The sequence below is a fragment of the Pungitius pungitius genome, chromosome 7 (assembly GCF_949316345.1).
Source record: "Pungitius pungitius chromosome 7, fPunPun2.1, whole genome shotgun sequence".
NCBI lineage: Eukaryota > Metazoa > Chordata > Actinopteri > Perciformes > Gasterosteidae > Pungitius > Pungitius pungitius.
This window is the reverse complement of record NC_084906.1, coordinates 9,271,055-9,290,063: the sequence shown is the minus strand read 5'-3', so window position 1 is coordinate 9,290,063 and position 19,009 is coordinate 9,271,055. Positions and strand designations below refer to the sequence as shown.

Here is a 19,009-nt window from a genome sequence, read left to right as displayed (position 1 = left end):
AGTACGCCTCTTTGTTGAGTGCGTTGCCTGAAACTCTATATTTGTGTCCGTAAAGGATCCGCATATCAGAAGGCTTTCACTTTGCATCCAGCGGAGACGGCATCGTTAACATGGTGATCGAGCTGCCAATGAAGGTGAGACGGCACTGAATGCTCTTTCGTCCTCAGTACACTAATGTTAATGTACATTCACCTTTTCTATGTCTGCTGCTCCTAATTCTTCTATTGTCAGAGTGTGTCTGGTGAAACGGACCAAGGGAGTCACTCTTGCATCGTTCAGTACATCCTCTTTCCACCTCACTCAACATCTACTAAGGACAGGTGAGACTGCAATTTACGCAACTCCTTATTTTAAGGTAAGACACTGTGAGCACTTTTACAGCGGCCAATTCATTCTAAGGATTGTCTATGGTTTACGCTATCTGGGACTTGCACTGTTTTGGTTTTGACTTTGCCTCAACCGCTCTAACTGTGGCTGGAACCCATAGCATATATTCCATTATCTTTTATTATATTTTATATCTTATTCCTGCACTACGTTGTCTGATGTGCATTGTCGTACTGTCTGCTGTCATGCAGCAACCGCCAAGTCAAATTCTATGTCTGTATGCAATATTATGGCAATAAACGATTCCTGATTCCGGATTCTTTCAATGGCCTCCAGCTTCTCAACCGACGATGACAACGACACCGAGGTGGAGGCTGTAGACGTAGATGCAGAGCTCAACCTTGTGACCGAGTGCTGGGTGGAGCCGCAGAGCGGCATGGTGATGAACTGCACGGACCACCATCTCCACTTCCAGGGTCTTAAGTACCAGGACATACCAGAGGCCGTGCGTAGTCCGTCCACACATTCCATCACTTTCAAAAAGAGCTGACTGTGTGGTAGTCTAATTCTTGACATCTTATGTGCCTTTGTGTCGTAGATCTTTCCGAGGGACCTGGCCTGCATGTCCACCATGATGACCTTTGAGCATTTGAGCCAATTGTGTCAGAATAAGGACCAGGTGTGCTCCTTGCCAGCTGGACTGAAGGATGTGAGAGGTAATGAGACACATTCAAAAGGTATTCAGGTTCTTATACGTACACTGCATTTACTGTTTGGGCCATCATATCATACATGTAAAGAAAGTGGACTTTAAAGCAGCTTGAAGGATCTGTGCAAGACTGTTCTGTTCTGTTAGCATGACTAGGTAATGTTGCTCAATACAACACATCAGCAACAGTGCTGAGACACCAAATGGTGTGTAGGAACCTGTAAGGAATAGTCCAAGTGGAAGATGGGTGTCTGCCTGTGTACCAATGTATTTGTGTTGTATTTATCCGTATGCACTGCAGCTACTGGCTTCGTCTAATTGGATTACCTGTATCATGTTAATTGTGTGTGTGTGTGTGTGTGTGTGCGTGCGCTCGCTCGCTCGCAGCAGAAGCCTTGGCCTCTGAGGACAGCATACACATGGTTCCCTTCCAGTTTGACCTTGTTCAGCTGCTCCCAAAGTGCCAGCAGGTTGAGATCTTCTTCCTCTCATTCGGCACAGGTACAATACCCACATGTCTGCAATGAAAACGACACAAAACCAACATTAAGTACATTGTTCTTTCCTTAACTATGAAATAAATAAAGAAACAAAGTCTGGGACTGCATTATCTTATCTTTTTTTGTGTCTCCTCCTTTTTTCCTGTAGCAGTGGAGCACGAGCAGCAGCCTCACAGTTCCCCCTGTCTTCCCAACGAGCTCCTGCTGAGTCTCTTCCACAGCAGCCTGGAGCATGAGCTCACCGACCGGGAGGTCCCGTTGGCCGACTGTGACCACGGCGCCTTTATGCAACACATCTTAGAGCGGGAGCGAGACGAGCACGTTGCTCCCTTCTCCTTACCTGTCATTAAAGGTCAGCACATGTCATCTCATCGTATGTGACATCACCAGAGCAGCAGGGTGGTTTTGTCAATTTGGATCAGATGCTGGGAGGGTTTCCTCTTCTGACGTGCTGTCTTTGCCTCATGTGTTTTGTCAGAGGAGTGTATGAAGCATCCAGACAGGCAGGACACCACCGGCAGCAGCAAAGAAGTGATGGGGTCTACCAGCACTCTGCAGGTAATCCTCATTCATTAAGTAGTATTCAAAAGTTCCCTTTTAGGAATATGAGACATCTACCACATCACCAAATTCCATTGCCAAATGTAGAACCATAAAGTTTCTGTAAATTTAATATAAAACCTTTCCAAATGATCTGACACAAGTTAGATCCACAACACTATTGATTCTTCATTAATTTAATCTAAAAATAAACTTTTCACTTTAAAAGCTCCACTCCAGGAATTTCCCTCTCCCTAGCAGTTGTGAAGAACAACAAAGAGTTTTTCTTAAGTCAGAGAACCACACGCTATGAAACATGAAAGCAGAGGATTTTAGTCGCTCTGTAAATTCCGTGCAGCAGCTGGATCACTGTAATGTTGTAAACATGTGTTTCCTCAGAGCTTCAGTAATGCCGACCTTGTGGATGAGGAGCCCTCACTGGGGGAAAGGAGCTGCTACACTCCACATTGGAGGTGCTATGCCAAGTACATCAGCTCTCAGCAGATCATCCTCACCTTCCTCCCTGCTTCCTTCACAGGTACACTTTCAGTTCTCCTCGTAGGTTTTGAACACATTCCGAGCAGTCCGGTTAGACGTGGGTGTTCTGTGTTTGTTTTGCAGACGTTCTGATGCTGATGGCATCGAAGCTGGAGGCGAAACCTCGGAGCAACGCCAGCGCGCGGGGGGGTGATACTCTGACTCCCTGCAACAATTCCCAAGACTCCCTGTCCAGCTCCTCCAGCGGCCCGGGCGGGCCGGCTGACTCCATGATACCAGGCGAGGACAGCTCGGACAGCAGGGTGTCGCAAACAGAGATTGGGACGCGCGGTTCAGGTCGGTCTCAAAGTTGGTGTAGTCCAGTCAAAAATTATTTAAGGGCTAATGTCATAAAGCTTTTACACCCAATAGGTGAACAATGCTGCTGTTTGTAACCCTCTAGATGTGGAAGAAAAAGATGGAGTCCAGTTCTCTGAACCACAGAAGTCCGATTTACACATCAACTTCAGCAGGCGGTTGTCGCAACACGACACCAGTGAAGGCAGCCAGTTAAGGTGTCCGGTCTACGTCTACAACTGCTCCCTGGAGAATCTAAAGGAGCAGCTGGTTCACCCCTACTCAAACCGCCAGCCCAGAGACGTCTTCTTTAGGTACCATGCTTACCCACAGGAACGGGAGACAGAGGGCGAGAGAAAGCAAACAGGGTTTCAAGAAAGTACAGCGTTTGTCTGAATGTTAGATTTCTATTTGGATCCATCTGACCTTTGTAACTTTAAGCCTCCACTGAACGTAGACCGCAACCTGCACTCTGAGAGTCGGAGTTGACGTGACTCTTTTCAGCTTTTTCAGTCAATCAAAAAAACATATTTTGGAGGGTCACTATCTCGTAAAAATATGATCATAAGTGAGCCATGAATGTTGCAGTCCAGTTGCTAACAAATGTGTCTCTGTGAGAATAGAGCTCAAGATGCTGAGTCGTGGGAGATGTGTCAGCAGATGAAGTTCAGGTAGCTTGACTCTGTAGCTCTGCCCTCCTTCCTTTCTGCGCGCTGCTCAGCTTTCTCCCTGTAAAGCGGGGGAATGTTGCTTATCTTAACACAGACCTGTCTGTGCTTCCTCCTCCGGCTTGTGTCACTGTGCACACACACAGCAGGTCTGGAGCTGCCATACACTGAACACAATACCGATTTAAAGGGATAGGTGAAGGTTTTGTGGCAGCTAGCTGTGTGGTTCCAGATTGCGACTGTATTTCCCTCATTCACTCTTCTTTAAAAATGTGATCACTCTGTCAGTTTCAGTCACAGGGCCCACATATCATAAGAACACCTTTAGGGCTAAAACTGCTGCGGGTACCACACCGTTTCTCTTTGAAGATCATCACAGTTTCCCAAGCCTGTTGGAGAACTTGGGGGCTCAGTTATAAAAACCACAAAGCCTCTCGAGAGCCACTGTTTGTCTCAGGTTTGTCCCTTGTGGGCTTCCGTAGGAAAATGGCGATGCAACTTGGATGACACTGTGGAAAGGACCGGCTCCCAAAGGAGATTCTTAGTTTCCAGTGATTAGATGCTAATTAAAACATATATATGAATATTATATTCCGTTTCTCCACTAATAGATCCAACAAAATGCTACACACGGCTCCTTTAAAAATGTTAGGGTATCCGTATGATGTCAGTGACATACTGCCCTGATGTCCCATAGAGGAGCATGAGGGAACACAGATGTTCAATTGATCTGGAAAAAACGAATAGCTCCCTTTAGTTTAAGTGCTACTTGTCAATAAAGCAGATCTTTAATAAAGCAGGTCTTTACTTTACACACTCGCCCACGTGTGTGAAGTTTAGAGGCTGTGATGTTGATTGAGAAAATCAAGAAGTCTTCTTAACTGAACTTTTTGTTTTTCATTTTCTTAAACCAAAGTTAGGTGGTAGGTGAAAGCCAAAGGTGAAAAGAAATGACAACTTCTGATGAGGAATGATTAGATGATGTAGGCTGAGGACACATGCACAGAATATAGCAAAAAGTAAAATCTCAAGCTACGTTTGTTGAAGTTGTTGTTTAAGTTCCTTAAAACATGAATTAGATTTAGAATTGATATTAATTTCAACGACCCTTTTTTTCATGCATCAAATTTCGGTAAAGTGTGTTGTACAGTCTATCGCTGCAGCAGTTTGTCTTCACACCTTGCCGTCCCGTGGATGAAAACCTTTTGGTGATGGAGGTCTTTTTTCACATCTTTCATGTTTCCTCCATTTCGTCCTGATCTGTTTTTTTTCAAATGCATGCTGTGGAGGTTCAGCTGATCTGCTCCATAGACATTGCTTTATGTATTTGGAGATCTGGGATAAAGCTATCCAAATCTTTTGTGCAACTATAACGCTAAACTCTCTGACATTGTGTATTCACACACAAACACACAAGTCAAATGCCTGAACATAGATAGATCTAATGTAAATCTGAGGACCGGTCCTCTGGCAGGTCGCTGTCCCAGGACCGCAGCAGTCCGTCCCCTTGGAGCGACCTGCTGGCTCAGCCCCACAAACACAAGGAGCTCGCCAACTACTGCAGTCTACTGCAAGAACACTACCACCAGAGCTACGTCAGAGGTGAGAAGGTTATGCTGGTACCGTGATAAATCCACTGTAACTCCTGCATTGTATCCTGTGAATACTGGCTGCTCTTGGAAGACCAGCACTTGTTCACTTATCACACTACAGGGAAAGGAAATCACACGTACAGCTGAATGTTGCGTGGCAAAGACCCATTCACATTTTTGTGCTTTTTAGGCTGATGTGATGACTTTCTGAATTCCTGTCAGTGAACATGTTGTGTGTAGTGCCAATTGTCACTTAAAAAAACTCACACTGGATTGCTTCAGTTTCGGTTTTAGAGCTGCGCCACAATTGACAGTACTTTAAGACAACACAATTATTGTGGCTTCAAAATAATTCTCAACTTTATTGCAATATTTACTGAATATATACATTTTTGGCTCAATAACTAGTGTGTGTAAATGTAGATGTGATATGAATATTTCCCGGTGATGCTGTCTCAGGTGTGTACCGCAGCCTGCAGCAGTCCTACAGCATCAGCTCTCAGGACGTCCTGATGGCCATGGACTACTGCGAGGAGTCCCTGCAGGAGATGGACGTCTCCTCCTTCCTGCAGACCGTCTGTGGACATATCAGGGTGTTCAGGGAGCACTGCTGCAATCCAAAGCCTCCAAGGAGCCCTGCCAGCTTCCTCATTGGAGAGGTAGAGAAGGAGCATCCAGATAACAGGGCTGCTATGGCTTCCTCGCCCAGGTAACATTTACTCGACATTGTGTACTACATGAGTGTGCAACAGTATGTAATACACAGGATGTGAGAAAACTGTCCAGTTAGCCAGAGTAACTCCTTGAAATGTCATCTTTTTTATCCAAAGTTAGGGTAGTCACCATGTCAATTCACAAAAGCAGCAAACAATGGGCTTGTGCTTGATGGATTGATCTTCATTTATTCACCTCCTTCAGTTGAAGATTGGGTTTCATGAGAAGTTCTGCGTGAATGGAATCTTTACCTACATAAGTTTTGGACGTCAGTGTGACCCAAATCTACTAGGGGAGAGGGAGATGACAGATGGAAGGAAAAAGACAGGGAAGAGAGAGTTATTTTTAAAGTCTTGTACACTCCCCTGTATAGTTACTGAAAGTAATTGAAATATTACAGACTACATTTAATGATTTATTTTGAGAAACATCTATGGAAAGGAACCTTTTTGTTTCATCAATATTAATACTTGTGCCTGTAGCATTGACGTGGAGGATGTCAGTGAACCTGAGTCCAGAGGAAAGTCCTCGGCTCCCACCTCTCACCTGATCCTGGATGAGTCCAAGACGGCCTTGGTCCCCGAGTTCCCGCTGCTGCTGCTTCAGACACAACCCAAGTGTGAAGTGTATCCAGGTCTGCACGGCATCATACAGGTACCTTCGGAGCTTTTCATTTCATGTTGTGGAAGTGGACTTGTAGTCAGTGATGACCTCTTACCTAATTTAGTAAGAGAACAGGGTGAGACTGAGATTAAAACAGATCATTCCCCAGGACAAATTCATGGGGATCGTGTCCCAGTATTTCAAAACTGTGCCGTCCAACCCACACTACTTCTTCTACTGCCCGCTGTCATGCAAGAGAGAGGTGAGTCGACTGCCTTGTGTTCTCATATTCCAATGACGTTGCTTTGTTTTCATATCTTTCAATCACTAAAGATGAAATTGGAGATTGTCAAAATGAGTCCTTACTTTGAATCCAAGCCCTGTGTTTATTTCACACACTTGTAACTTACACACTGTCGTGCTACCACATCCTACTCAGCGGGAGATGGGCTTACCAAATTTCCCCTGAGTACGGTGCAGCGTGCACACGGAACGCGAACATGAACATTCAGCAGAATGATCTACATTCCCTTTCTTTAGTTCCTTTCATGGAAAACAATGGAAGGCTAGGCATTGACTAACAAGATAATAACATGGCTATTTTTTCATTTTTACCGTACAACATTGTTATATAGAATGGTTTCAAACAACCATCTTTAAGTATACTTGAACAGTAAACTAACCAACTTATACATTCATATTGCAAAACAGTCCAACATACAGTGCACTTCAACTAGACATACAAAATCCTATAGAGTCCAGTGCGGATTCAGCTCCATTTTTCGTTTCTCTTTTTTTAAACCCTCAGCTTAAAATAGCTCAATGTTCATTGTTCATACTTCGGGTTCGGCCTGCAAATGCGACCTGAGCGCGTCGCATACAGTGAGTTATCCAGTGCGACCTGTGCAGGAGAGTGAGCTGCAGGGCTCCGCTGCTCACTGGTGGATAACTGAGGTGTTGCTGGAGCCTGTTGAGGCATTTGCGGCATGGAGGAGGGACTGTCCGCCTCAGCTGGGTCGGCATATTGATGATGGAGGTCGTCGGTACTATCTCTGAGATTTCTCCATCAGTTGTTTGGCACTGCCGACCTGGCACCTGGTATTGTCCATGTCACTCAAACATATCAGCAGCCAGAGTGGACCGTGACAAGACTGAAACTGGATGAGGTTGTAGAGGTTCCTTTTGTTGGTGTGGCCACAATGTCACTGTTCATTGTCGGCCAAAAGATTGTACTCCTGGCTATGCGCTTGTTTGACTCTAAACCTGGATGACCTCTGTGTATGATGTTAATATATTCTCGGTGTAGAGAACTTGGAATCACGGTTTTGTGGCCCTTGATAACTATCTCGAAAGAATGGACGAATGGACGGGTGAACGCTGCATTCTTTGCCAGGCCATTCGCGGTTGATCACTGTGCTGAGAGCTTGTAGCACTTGATCCTGTGCCGTGTGGGTCCACAGCTCCTCCAGTCTGTTAGTTGAGATGTAGCTAACAGACATTACCTCAAATGTGTCGTCTGCAGCTGCACTTTGTGCGATGGTTTTGTTTGGAGCTAGTGATAAGGTACCAGCTAGGTATATGTGCTTATCCTTCTTGTATAATAATAATATAACAGACTTGGTCCAGGAAAAACTTGCACTTGAGAGGGTTTAGCTTGAGGTTTATCTCTCGTGCATGGTTGAGCACTTTTTTTAGGTTGGCATCGTGTTGAAGCATCACAGCCTCCTATGATGATGTCATCAACTATGATGGCACCTGGATACCCTGCAAACAGCTGTTCCATTGAGCGCTGGAACACCTTGCTTGCTGAGCTTGTTCTGCATGCTGTTGAGCTCAGCTTTGACTCGTGCTTGCATTGCCACCGGGATGCGGTGTGCTGGACAAACTACTGGTTGTATTGATGTCTTTACTGTGTTCCGCTGGTCGCTTGCCATTAGCCAGCTGTCGGAAAGTCTTTATTGACATTACATTGCACTTTGCACCCGTATCAACCTTCATCTCAATTGGCCGGTCATGTACATGCAGCGTAACCAATCCTTCATCTTGTCGTTTGAGGATCGATAGGATCCACTTTGACACCATCCACATAGAAAGTGTCGTCACTGGCACTGTCATCGGGCTCTTGTAGCTCTAGCTGGTGCACAGATCTTCCGCAGTCCCTTCTCTTTATGTAGCACTTCTTTTCATAACCTTGTCCGTATGACATGGACTTGCAGCATTTTTTGTAATGATTGAATTTCCTGCAAATATAGCACTGCTGCCCAAAAGCAGTACATTTGTCTCTCTGTGCGACATGGCTGCCTACACAGTTATTGCAGTTTGTAATGGATTTCGCATCACCTTGGCCTGCTTGAGGTTTAAGTCTCAACCTATTGTACCACCGACTGGAGTTTGACTGAATTGCGTCCACAGTGGTAGCTGTTTGGGGCTGGGCTAGGGCCTTATTACTCTCCTCAGTCATTTCATATATGCGGCAGGTTGCAATAACTTTGTTCAGGGTTAATTCACTGTCACGCAGCAAAGCCTTTCTCAAACAGTCATTTCTGATACCACACACTATTCTGTCACAAATCAATTCATCTGTCAGATCTCCAAAGTGACAACTTTTAGCTTTGATCCTCACGTCACTGATGTAGGATTGAGGAGGATACATGACTGCGTCCTAGCCGCCTTGTCCGAGTGCGCCGCTGCTATGAAGATATCACATTCCTGTTCAAAAGTCCGCCAATTCTCGGCAATGTCAAAAAGGCGATGCCTTCCTTTATATAAGTTGAGACGTTAGCTTAATTGCCCGCTCTGTTCGAGACTAATAAAATCAGGGATAATTCACAGGCGATAGATTTATCCCTCTTCTGACACCACGTGATGTGTTTATTTCACAAACTTGTAACTTGCACACAGTCGTGCTACCACATCCTACTCGGCGGGAGATGTACTTACCAAACTTCCCCCGAGTACTGTGTCCCGCAGCGTGCACATGGAACGCGAACATAAACATTCAGCAGAATCATCTACAGAGATCATCTAGAGGAAAAGATAGTGAATAACATTGTCTGGAATATGTATTTGTTTGACCAAAGACAAATGTAACGATTGATGTCCTGGCTTTGAAAGAATCCTGGTTCCCACACCATGAAACCGGATGAACCTTTGTGCCTTGCCTTGTCTCCTCAGGAGGACTCTGAGGACGGTGAGAGGAGGCCCAGTGAGGAGCTGCTGTCAGAGGCTGAGCCGGCTACTGAGGACGGTGAGGAGCGCTCGCAAATGTCTATACTATGGCTATGCAGCTAAGGGCACTCTTCGATTGAATCGATTCATTAGTGCAAATGCAGCTATTTGGCAAAGCACCAACCTGTATGGAAGTAAATCTGTGCCATCGGGGGTTGAAATAAAAAGGTGATTGAATTTCTAGCACTGAATATTTATGCATTGTAATGATGTACCTGAATGTTTTTCAACATTAAAACACCGCAAAATGATATTGGACATGGTTATTATTGGACATGGCTACAATCCAGAGCCCAAGGTGCTCGCTCCTTTAGCTTGATGCACACTCCTGATCTTGAATCTAGAATTGATTGCTCTTCCTTAGTGTCCCGGATGTTGGTGTCTCAAGGTTGGAATTTTTTGGGTTGAATATTGTAACCGTCATTTCTTTTGCGGCTTAATATTTCAACAGTTTTTTTTTTTAGGTTGAATTTTTTTGCTGTGTTTTAATGTTGAAAAACATTCAGTTACATAATTTCAATGCATAAATATTCAGTGCTAGAAATTCAATCACCTTTTTATTTCAACCCCCGATGGCACAGATTTACTTCCATACACCTGCCCGAAAACGGACACAAAAATGACATCAGCTACATTGGCCCGTGTAAAAGAAACATGATGAGTCATTCCAGTTAGAAAGGTAGCTAAGGTTGTTAATCTCAGAGAATTAATTCTAAACGTGTTGATTTAGGAAGGAATAGAACATGAAATATTTCTTTAAATGATGTAGTAGCTAGCCCTCCGGTCATCTAACTTTAACTCCTCATCTACTGATCTCACAATGACCGCAATTTTTTTTGTGTATTTAGAAAATCTGCCCGGCTGCTGCATCTTGACGGAGAGTGACACCGATTTGGTGGTTGAGTACGAGGAGAATGCGGACGCCGGGAGCCAGGGGGAGGACGACCATTCCCAGTCGGACTCTAACACGGTCAACCAGGATCAGGACTCCTTTAGCATCCTGGAAGGAGACTCACTGCTGGAGCTCGAGGAGCCGGGGCTGGACATGCCGCCGCTGTTTGTTCACATCACCTGCTCCGTGAACATGAAGAGCTGCCACGGCTCCATGCCCATACAGACGCTGCCTACCTGCCTCGGTGAGTAAGCTCCCACAATAGACACTCAAAGATCCAAAGTCACCTCTATCAGTCATTCATTTAGAGTGTGTCATCCCACTATAAAGTATATAGTGGAAGAGTGCATATTTACGTTGTGTGATTGCAGGTGAGGTCATTTCCTGCCTGGAGAATGCTGAGTCCCTGGACTCTGTGGATCTGAATGAGCTCTTGGTAACACTGGATATTTTTGTCCTGACTCTGCCTCTGGAAATCGAGGACATGGCTGATTTCCATCATAACCGGTAAGTCAAAGTGTAAGCAACAAGCCGCCCCCCATCCCAAGTTTTGATTTCACTCCTTACGTGTCCATCACATTCTCGTAAAAGTGGACCCATTTCCCCTTTAAAGTAGCTCTGTGTTTGTTACCACATTGCATCTCTTACAGTAGTACCTAGTTCATCAGTGGAATGATGTAAAGCAGAGCTGAAGGGTGCTTAACTTGGGACTGTAATATGGCTCACGACTGTAAATGTTATCCTGAAAATAAATGGGACTGATGAAATCTCCCCTCTGTGTGCAGGTACACATCAGAGAGCAGTGTGTCCCTGAATCGTTCACCAGGACAGTCCTCCTCCTATCGCTCCGATGATGAGCTAATGGCAGTATCGGACAGTCTTAGGGGAGCTGGGGCTGATGGGTGAGTTTGGCCAGGAAGATGCTGAGCTGGACTTCCTCTCATTCTCTGTGGTGTCATTCTCATACGTGTCTTTTAACTTCCATCAGGGTGTCCAGTGATCCCTTATCCAAACTCCCACTTCCTCACAAGCTAGCAATTCTGGCCACAATGGACGAGGTGAGTCTTATTCTTGTATAAATGTGAGCCATCACTGCTGCAACAGAAAACACAAAAAATGGATTATGGAAGGACAAGTGTCATTACATAAGTGTCATTACAAAGCTCAGCAACAACGTAATTGAAATTGCTTGACATAAAATACCTTTGGCCAAACTACAAAAGAAAGACATTATAAAGGGACATTTAAGCACATGCAGTTCACCCTTAGCTAGTCCAAAAGAATGTTGCGAGATAAAGATAAATACACATATGCATGTGCACAAGTAGATAAACACTTTGGTTTGTAGACTGACTGTAGCCAAACTTATTTAGTCTCATGGCTAGCAGCAAAAATCTACACTTTTATCAAATATATTGTTTTTGACATATCAAATCAGAGGGGGAAAATCGAAAAGTTCCCGCTTCATTTTTGATGTTATGTTGTTATCTTTGTACACACACACACAGCAGTGACAGGTGTCTGTTTTGGGTCTCTCTGGTTCAGATCCGCTGGCTTTTGGAGGACGAGATTGTCACGGCTCTGCGCCACTCTCGGGTCATCAGCTTGGCCACGCTGCAGAAAGTGGCCGAGCATGTTATGCACTCCAGTGAGCGACCGCACTGTCTCTGTGAAGATGTCCCGCTTCAGTTCGTCTTCGGGCCAGAGCAGTCTCTGGAGAAATTCAGAGAGGCAAGAGCACACAGACACACACAGACACACATAGGCACACAACTGAAGGAATGTTTACTTATCATGCCGAGCTACTTTAAAATATTTCCACATCCAGTACTTATTTTATAACAAATGGACATTTATTCATATTGCTGTGACTTATTCAAAACTAAATTAATATGTTTTTTTGAAAAGATATACTGTTTTCCCTTAATCAATTCCAGAAAGTTCTAATTTGCCAATATGTAAACTAATATGATACACAATAAAAAAGCCTTTCAGTGCCTTAAAGGAGATTTAACACTACGCAACCTCTACATTTTGGAAGGTTCTGTGGTCGCGGAGTCATATTTCAGAGGTTTTTCGGCACAGCAGGAAATATAACCTGAAGTAGATCATTTTTTATTTTTTTTTAGGAAAGGGAGGGTCATTAGCTTGATGAGGGATTGATCAGCGTCTCTGATGGATTCATGTCTCACCCTGCAGGAGTTCTGCCGGACGTCTTTCTCAGGCTACGTGCTGAACGGAGAGCATGGCAGCTTCTACTACATGTCTCTGAGCAGACTGCACCCCCACAGGATCCACGCTGCAGAGAGGCTGCCTGAGGGCACAGCGGACCCCCAGCAGTGCCGCAGCACCGCAGCACAGAGGGCCGACACAATGCTGGGGAATGAATCTGAGGCTCAGGCGGACAGCGAGGTTGGACAGACAGATGATAACCAATGATACTCCATGCATCCATCTGCATAAACACGCAGTGTCCGTGAGATGTCTGGTGATGCTCCTTGGTGGTTAGCCAATGGCAAAGCTCTTTTTCCACATTGACTAATGCCCTGTTATCATCTTCCAATGTTCTGTGGAGGAAAGCATATAATCTCCAGCTGGTTTTCTGTTAACAAACTCTAAATGCAGTAAAAATAAGATAAAAATAAAGCTACATAACCTACCCAAAGAGGATATCAATATTAATGATACATTTATTTCATTCCTTATGTCATTTCTGAATGGAATACATAACAATGAGGAAGTAAATTATATTGGGAGTAGGGCCGGGACTCAATTAAAAATATTAATCTAATTAATTAGAGGCTTTGTAATTAATTAATCGAAATTAATCGCATATATTATACATACAAATATATGACCTGAGAACAGTGAGAAGTCATTTTTTTCACATGGATTTTTATTTTTATTCAACCAATTCCAGTGTAGCAATAGCATATTTAGAAATTTAGTACTTTCAGAAATTTGGGTAGCCTATAGGTAAGTAGACCTTCAGTAAACTATGTTTTTTTAAGTAGACCAATACTTTCAAGTATAATCAGAACATTGGTTATTTTTTCAGACGTGGTCTTAGTTACCCTGGTCCTTAAACCAGTCATCTGGTGCAGTGTGGGTTGGGTGTGGGTCCTTGTACCCGGAGTGGGGCTAACGTCCACGCTAGCTGCTAATTGTTTTGCGTTGAGGTGATACTTGAGGCTAGATGTGAATTCCTTGTTGCGTAGCTTGCACACAACCATGCTCTTATCGACGCTTCCATCCGTGTGTTTATTATAATAAGATTTCCCATTCACGGGGCCACCCGACACGGTCTCGTCAGCTTCTTCATTCATGTTCACTGTGGTTTGTTGTTGTCTGAAGTCATGGACGCTAGTTGGTGCTCCAGTATAATCGTTCCCCCCGAAACTCATCCAGTGAGAAACGTTCCGCGGTGCAAAAAAAAGTGTAAAAATGCGTAAAAAATGTGTAATGCGTTATTTTTATGTGTAATTCATTAATATTAATTCATATTGTAATTAATTAATCGCAATTAACGCGCTAAAGTCCCGGCCCTAATTGAGAGTAACATGAAGGAGATGTACTTTTCTGAAGTTGATAAGCCCCTTGATTGTTCCGTCCGCCTGCAGAGTGAAGACAGGAAGTCCCTCAGCACTGCTGCCGACTCTCCCAGTGATCCTGCCGCAACGACCTTGATGCCCGAGGCAGACCACTTGGATTTTCAGAGCTTGCCGGGCTCGTCTGGGGACCAAGTTCACCCCTGTGCCCCCCAGCCCCACACATATCCTACTTCGCCCCCCAAGACGCTTTCCAGTGTCAGCCTGGCTGAGTCCATGCAGTCGGCCTCTCACAGTGAGTCCAGCAGATACACTGCAGCCCTACACACAAATTAAATTAAATTGGGATGCACTGTTAAATATGTCTAGCTTATAGTAAGTAGATAGAAGAGCAAAGAATTTAAGGGAAATGTAATGTCTATTTCACCGTTTTAGACCACAAGATGTACCCCCATCAGGAGGCGGCTGACTTTCCGAAACGTCACATTCACTAGTGTAACCAGGGCTTTGGCCCCTGTAAGAGTGTGTGTGTCTAACAGTTATTAGACATCATAAGTATGGTCATAGGGCTGGGCGGTATGGCCAAAAATTCATATCATGCTATTTTGTAGGATTCCTACATTGGCTCTGTATATCAAGGGATTTGTTTTGAATAAACACATTCATTTGTCGAGGCATAAAAGGACGCCAGCCAACTGAACAGCTGTTCACCACCGATTTTAGATTTTGGAGGCCAGTATTAGTCCAATGTCCTCTGCATACACTCTGTACTCTCTACCCAGGCTGTGGTAAACTCGGGCCCAGCCGAGTCCAGAGCTTGGTCTCCAGCCAGGGCAGCCTGGACTCAGACATGCAGGGTAAGTGTTGGCTTACCGCTGCAATTGGTCTCTATAGAGGTCTTAGGAATGAGGCGGTGATTTCCCACCACCTTGTTGGACCTTTACAAAAAAAACCTGATCTTCCACATTCTGAAAACGTTACTTAAATTACGTTAAAAAATTACTGAATTTAATAACACCAGCTCAGCTAGGTCATGATTCTGTGATAGAGTACATTTTCCACATCGTTACGGCAGAAACAGCTCCGCTAAAGGAACTTCTTAATAGGTCCAATAGTGACCCCTGTGAAACACCTCTGATTAATTAGAATGCCACTCAAACTATAACCTGCAAACTTGTCGCTTTTCTGCAAAATTCGCCATTTTGAATTAGTCATCCTCGTGAATTGTATAGATCTGATGGGGTAGGGGAGGTAAACTGTCCGGCCAGTGAGACAAATAGAAAAGCTGAAGTTGGGATTTTTGCAATAAAACATCTTTTAATGTGACATGACGAGCCTTGGCCAATCAGTGTTGAGATCTCTACAGCGTCTTCATTTCCCTTCAAACTTTCTATCATTTCACTCCAAATCAGTGGTTCCAACTTGGCGACTTTCCCAATAAATCTCTCAAACCCTCTTGAACTTTTTTTCCCTGGTGTTATTGATTATTGGTAAACTTTTTCACCCCTGATGAGTTTGCAGATATGGCATTAACATTTACATTGAACACTGGTAAAAGTGTCCTTTACCAAAGCTTTTAGACCCAGCAGGACTTCACCGATGGCGATAACTGAAGACATTTGGTCGCTTTGCCACTGTGTTTGAAGGTTATGATGGCGGCAGCAGCGACTCTGAGTGTGAGAGCCCCACCCAGGATGAACAGGAGTGTCAGTCGCCTCTGATGCCCGATTTCTGGCTCATAGTTGAGATCCACCAGGACAGAGTGAAGGTCTACTCGCATTCCAGGTCAGCCAAAGCTCAGACGATCATTAAGTAGTACAAACTGTGTGACTACTCGGTGAGGGCTTTTTGTAGGAGGCAACAACCTCAAAGCTCCTCTAGGAGAAAACGTTGAATTTGCAAAACTCATTACTTTCAGTAATTCAACTTAAAAGGTGAAACTAATATATTATATAGACTTACATGCAAAGCGAGATATTTAAAGCCTTTATTTGATATAATTTTGATGATATATATATATATATCCATATAGAGAGCTGAGCTATCTTAGTATATATGTATATATATATATATACACATATATGTTGTATAGTATATATATATATATATATATATATATATATATATATATATATATATATACTAAGAGAGCTCAGCTCTCTATATGGATATATATATATATATATCATCAAAATTATATCAAATAAAGGCTTTAAATATCTCGCTTTGCATGTAAAAAGGTGAAACAACTATATTAGTATATATATATATATATATACTAATATAGTTGTTTCACCTTTTTAGTTGAATTACTGAAAGTAATGAGCTTTTGCACGATATTCTAATTTTTCGAGTTTCACCTGTAAACGCGCAGACTCTCCAGGATGTATTAAAGCAGTGTCAATACATCACAGTAATGTCTAACTAGCCCATATAGATCGATGTAACCCAATTACTGACCGTAAAATCAAAGTAACAAAGTACAGAAGCAATACTTATTGTCAGTTTTAAAATTGAACTAGATGAATTATAATTGGTAATTAAGAGAATAGTAAACAAATGTGCTGGGTTAAACAATAAAATACTTAACAAATATTTTGATATTTGTGAATAAAGTACTTAATTTTGCTTAAAGCTTTAAATATTGTGATGCCAATAAGACCCTAAAGGGGCACATTGCCTCCATATCACTCTCAGGCTGCAATGCTTACCAGAATAAGCATATTTAATTGGCTGGGCAGCATCACGTGATGTGATTTGTGTCTTTTTGTTCTTTCAGTTTCATTTTTTAGTTCTAGAAGTTAAAAAAAGTTCCTCCTCTATTCATCAGTGATGATACCAGCTAAAACCTGATCGGCCATTTCTGCCTGAGAATATAATACTTCTCTTTATGAACAAAGCTTCCTTTAAAACTCTTCACCAGTTTTTGGCTGGACAGCTGTCCAATGTATGAATGCCACGCTTTCCTGTTCCAGGTGCTTCACAGCAGGCAAAGATATCGGTGCTGAGGAGCTGGAGAAGAAGAAGGAGGAGGAGCTGCCTGAACACTTTCACCTGCATCAGATGGTTGTCAGGAGGATCGGAGAAATCTGCAGAATAGTCAACCAGGTAGCTGCTGCAGCACTCCACACGGTTTGCCACGCAAACAAAGTACTTTGTGTAATTTAAGGAGCGCAGGAATAGAAGCAACACAACATGCATCTGATTAAATACAAATGTCACATGATGGTGTGCTTTCTTTGTGTAGCGCATGCTGCTGCAGGATCTACACGACAGCCATGTGTGTAACTCTCTGCTGGTGGCTGAGAGCGAGGAGGACATCTGGAAGAACGAGTCTGTGTCCAGGCAGCGGCTCAACACCTCCGACGGTGAGTCACAACACACCGGTACTGTCAGTAATCTGGACCAGCTGAGCTCTTATTGTGTAGATGCGTTAATATCTCACAGACTACAGCTCAGAGGAGAGCTACCAGGCCAGAGACTACCTGGCTGCCACCATGCAGTTCATCCCTGAACATTTTGCCTGTGACGTGATGTGGAGCACGATCATCCATATCCACCCGCGCCTCAAGATGGGACCCAACATGGGAGTGTCCAGAGGTGAGTGGAAGATCTGATATGTTAAAAAAAAAAATGGTCCGAGTCCCGCAGTGACTCAGCCAGTCTCATTGAGGTACCAGGAAACCACACTTAGTAGTCATGTTGTAAAGCGGCTGAAGATGACTCGGAACAAAGGATTTTGAAGGAAATAAAATGTTAAAATGTGCAGAACCTAAGAGGAATCTGCTCTTCGTTCACAAGAAGACCTACTAATAGGGATCTCTTTGCATGCGCTTATAATTATATATTTATGGCAAAGTTTATATTTTTGAGAAAGAGATATGGATCAGGAAACGTTTATTGCCATAATATGTTGGACATACATGGAAATTGTCTTGGCGGTTGGTGCATGACGGAAGACAGTACAATAATGACAACATAGTGCAGCAATAAGATTAAAATAAAATAAAAGTATAATAAAATATATGCTATGGGTTAGTACGCTAAAGCTAAGGCTATGGGTTAGTAAGTAAGAGGAGATAAGATAAAATTAGAAATAAAAATAAAGTCCAGGGTGAGAGGGGTCGCCTACAATCTTTCTGGCCCGCTCTAAAGTCCTGGAAGTGAACAAGTCCTGGAGAGACGGCAGATTGCAGCCGATCACCCTCCCTGCAGAGCGGATGACATGCTGCAGCCTGCCCTTGTCCTTGGCTGTGGCTGCAGTGATGGAGGAGCAAAGGATGGACTCGATGATGGCCGTGTAGAAGTGCACCATCATCGTCTGTGGCAGGTTGAATTTCTTCAGCTGCCTCAGGAAGAACATCCTCTGCTGAGCCTTTTCGTGATGGAGCTGATGTTCAGCTCCCACTTGAGGTGCTGGGTGATGATGGAGCCCAGGAAACGGAAGGAGTCCACAGTGGTGACGGGGGAGTCACACAAGGTGAGGGGGGAAGGTGGGGCTGCGTTTTTCCTGAAGTCCACGACCATCTCCACTGTCTTCAGGGCGTTAAGCTCCAGGTTGTTCTGGCTGCACCACGTCACCAGGTGGTCAGACTCCCACCTGTAGGCGGACTCATCCCCACCAGAGATCAGTCCAATGAGGGTGGTGTCATCAGCAAACTTCAGGAGCTTGACGGACTGGTGATTGGAGGTGCAGTTGTTGGTGTACAGGGAGAAGAGCAGATGGGAAAGAACGCAGCCTTGGAGGGAACCGGTGCTGATGGACTGAGAGGCAGAGACGTGTTTCCCCAGCTTCACATGCTGCTTCCTGTGGGACAAGAAGTCAGTGATCCACTTGCAGGTGGAGTCGGGCAC

The 19,009-nt window shown here is 44.0% G+C and overlaps 1 protein-coding gene across 7 annotated transcripts in view; it reads left to right on the top strand.

The window, feature by feature from the left end:
- Positions 1–19,009, top strand: part of szt2 (SZT2 subunit of KICSTOR complex) — a 98,626-nt gene that overhangs the window by 18,494 nt on the left and 61,123 nt on the right. For 4 of the 7 annotated variants that reach the window (XM_062563359.1, XM_037469649.2, XM_037469647.2 and 1 more), the window contains exons 17-44: positions 56–134; positions 232–320; positions 664–832; positions 926–1,043; positions 1,424–1,537; positions 1,685–1,888; positions 2,015–2,094; positions 2,476–2,614; positions 2,698–2,910; positions 3,017–3,224; positions 3,534–3,581; positions 5,053–5,180; positions 5,630–5,879; positions 6,367–6,538; positions 6,657–6,749; positions 9,662–9,734; positions 10,564–10,851; positions 10,979–11,114; positions 11,393–11,509; positions 11,596–11,665; positions 12,153–12,338; positions 12,807–13,019; positions 14,228–14,450; positions 14,938–15,012; positions 15,802–15,940; positions 17,131–17,263; positions 17,403–17,523; positions 17,603–17,755. In XM_062563359.1, coding sequence (XP_062419343.1) covers positions 56–134; positions 232–320; positions 664–832; positions 926–1,043; positions 1,424–1,537; positions 1,685–1,888; positions 2,015–2,094; positions 2,476–2,614; positions 2,698–2,910; positions 3,017–3,224; positions 3,534–3,581; positions 5,053–5,180; positions 5,630–5,879; positions 6,367–6,538; positions 6,657–6,749; positions 9,662–9,734; positions 10,564–10,851; positions 10,979–11,114; positions 11,393–11,509; positions 11,596–11,665; positions 12,153–12,338; positions 12,807–13,019; positions 14,228–14,450; positions 14,938–15,012; positions 15,802–15,940; positions 17,131–17,263; positions 17,403–17,523; positions 17,603–17,755 — 4,031 coding nt within the window. The remainder of the gene's footprint in view (positions 1–55; positions 135–231; positions 321–663; positions 833–925; positions 1,044–1,423; positions 1,538–1,684; positions 1,889–2,014; positions 2,095–2,475; positions 2,615–2,697; positions 2,911–3,016; positions 3,225–3,533; positions 3,582–5,052; positions 5,181–5,629; positions 5,880–6,366; positions 6,539–6,656; positions 6,750–9,661; positions 9,735–10,563; positions 10,852–10,978; positions 11,115–11,392; positions 11,510–11,595; positions 11,666–12,152; positions 12,339–12,806; positions 13,020–14,227; positions 14,451–14,937; positions 15,013–15,801; positions 15,941–17,130; positions 17,264–17,402; positions 17,524–17,602; positions 17,756–19,009) is intronic. The other 3 variants (XM_062563358.1, XM_037469648.2, XM_062563360.1) reach the window with 3 other exon arrangements.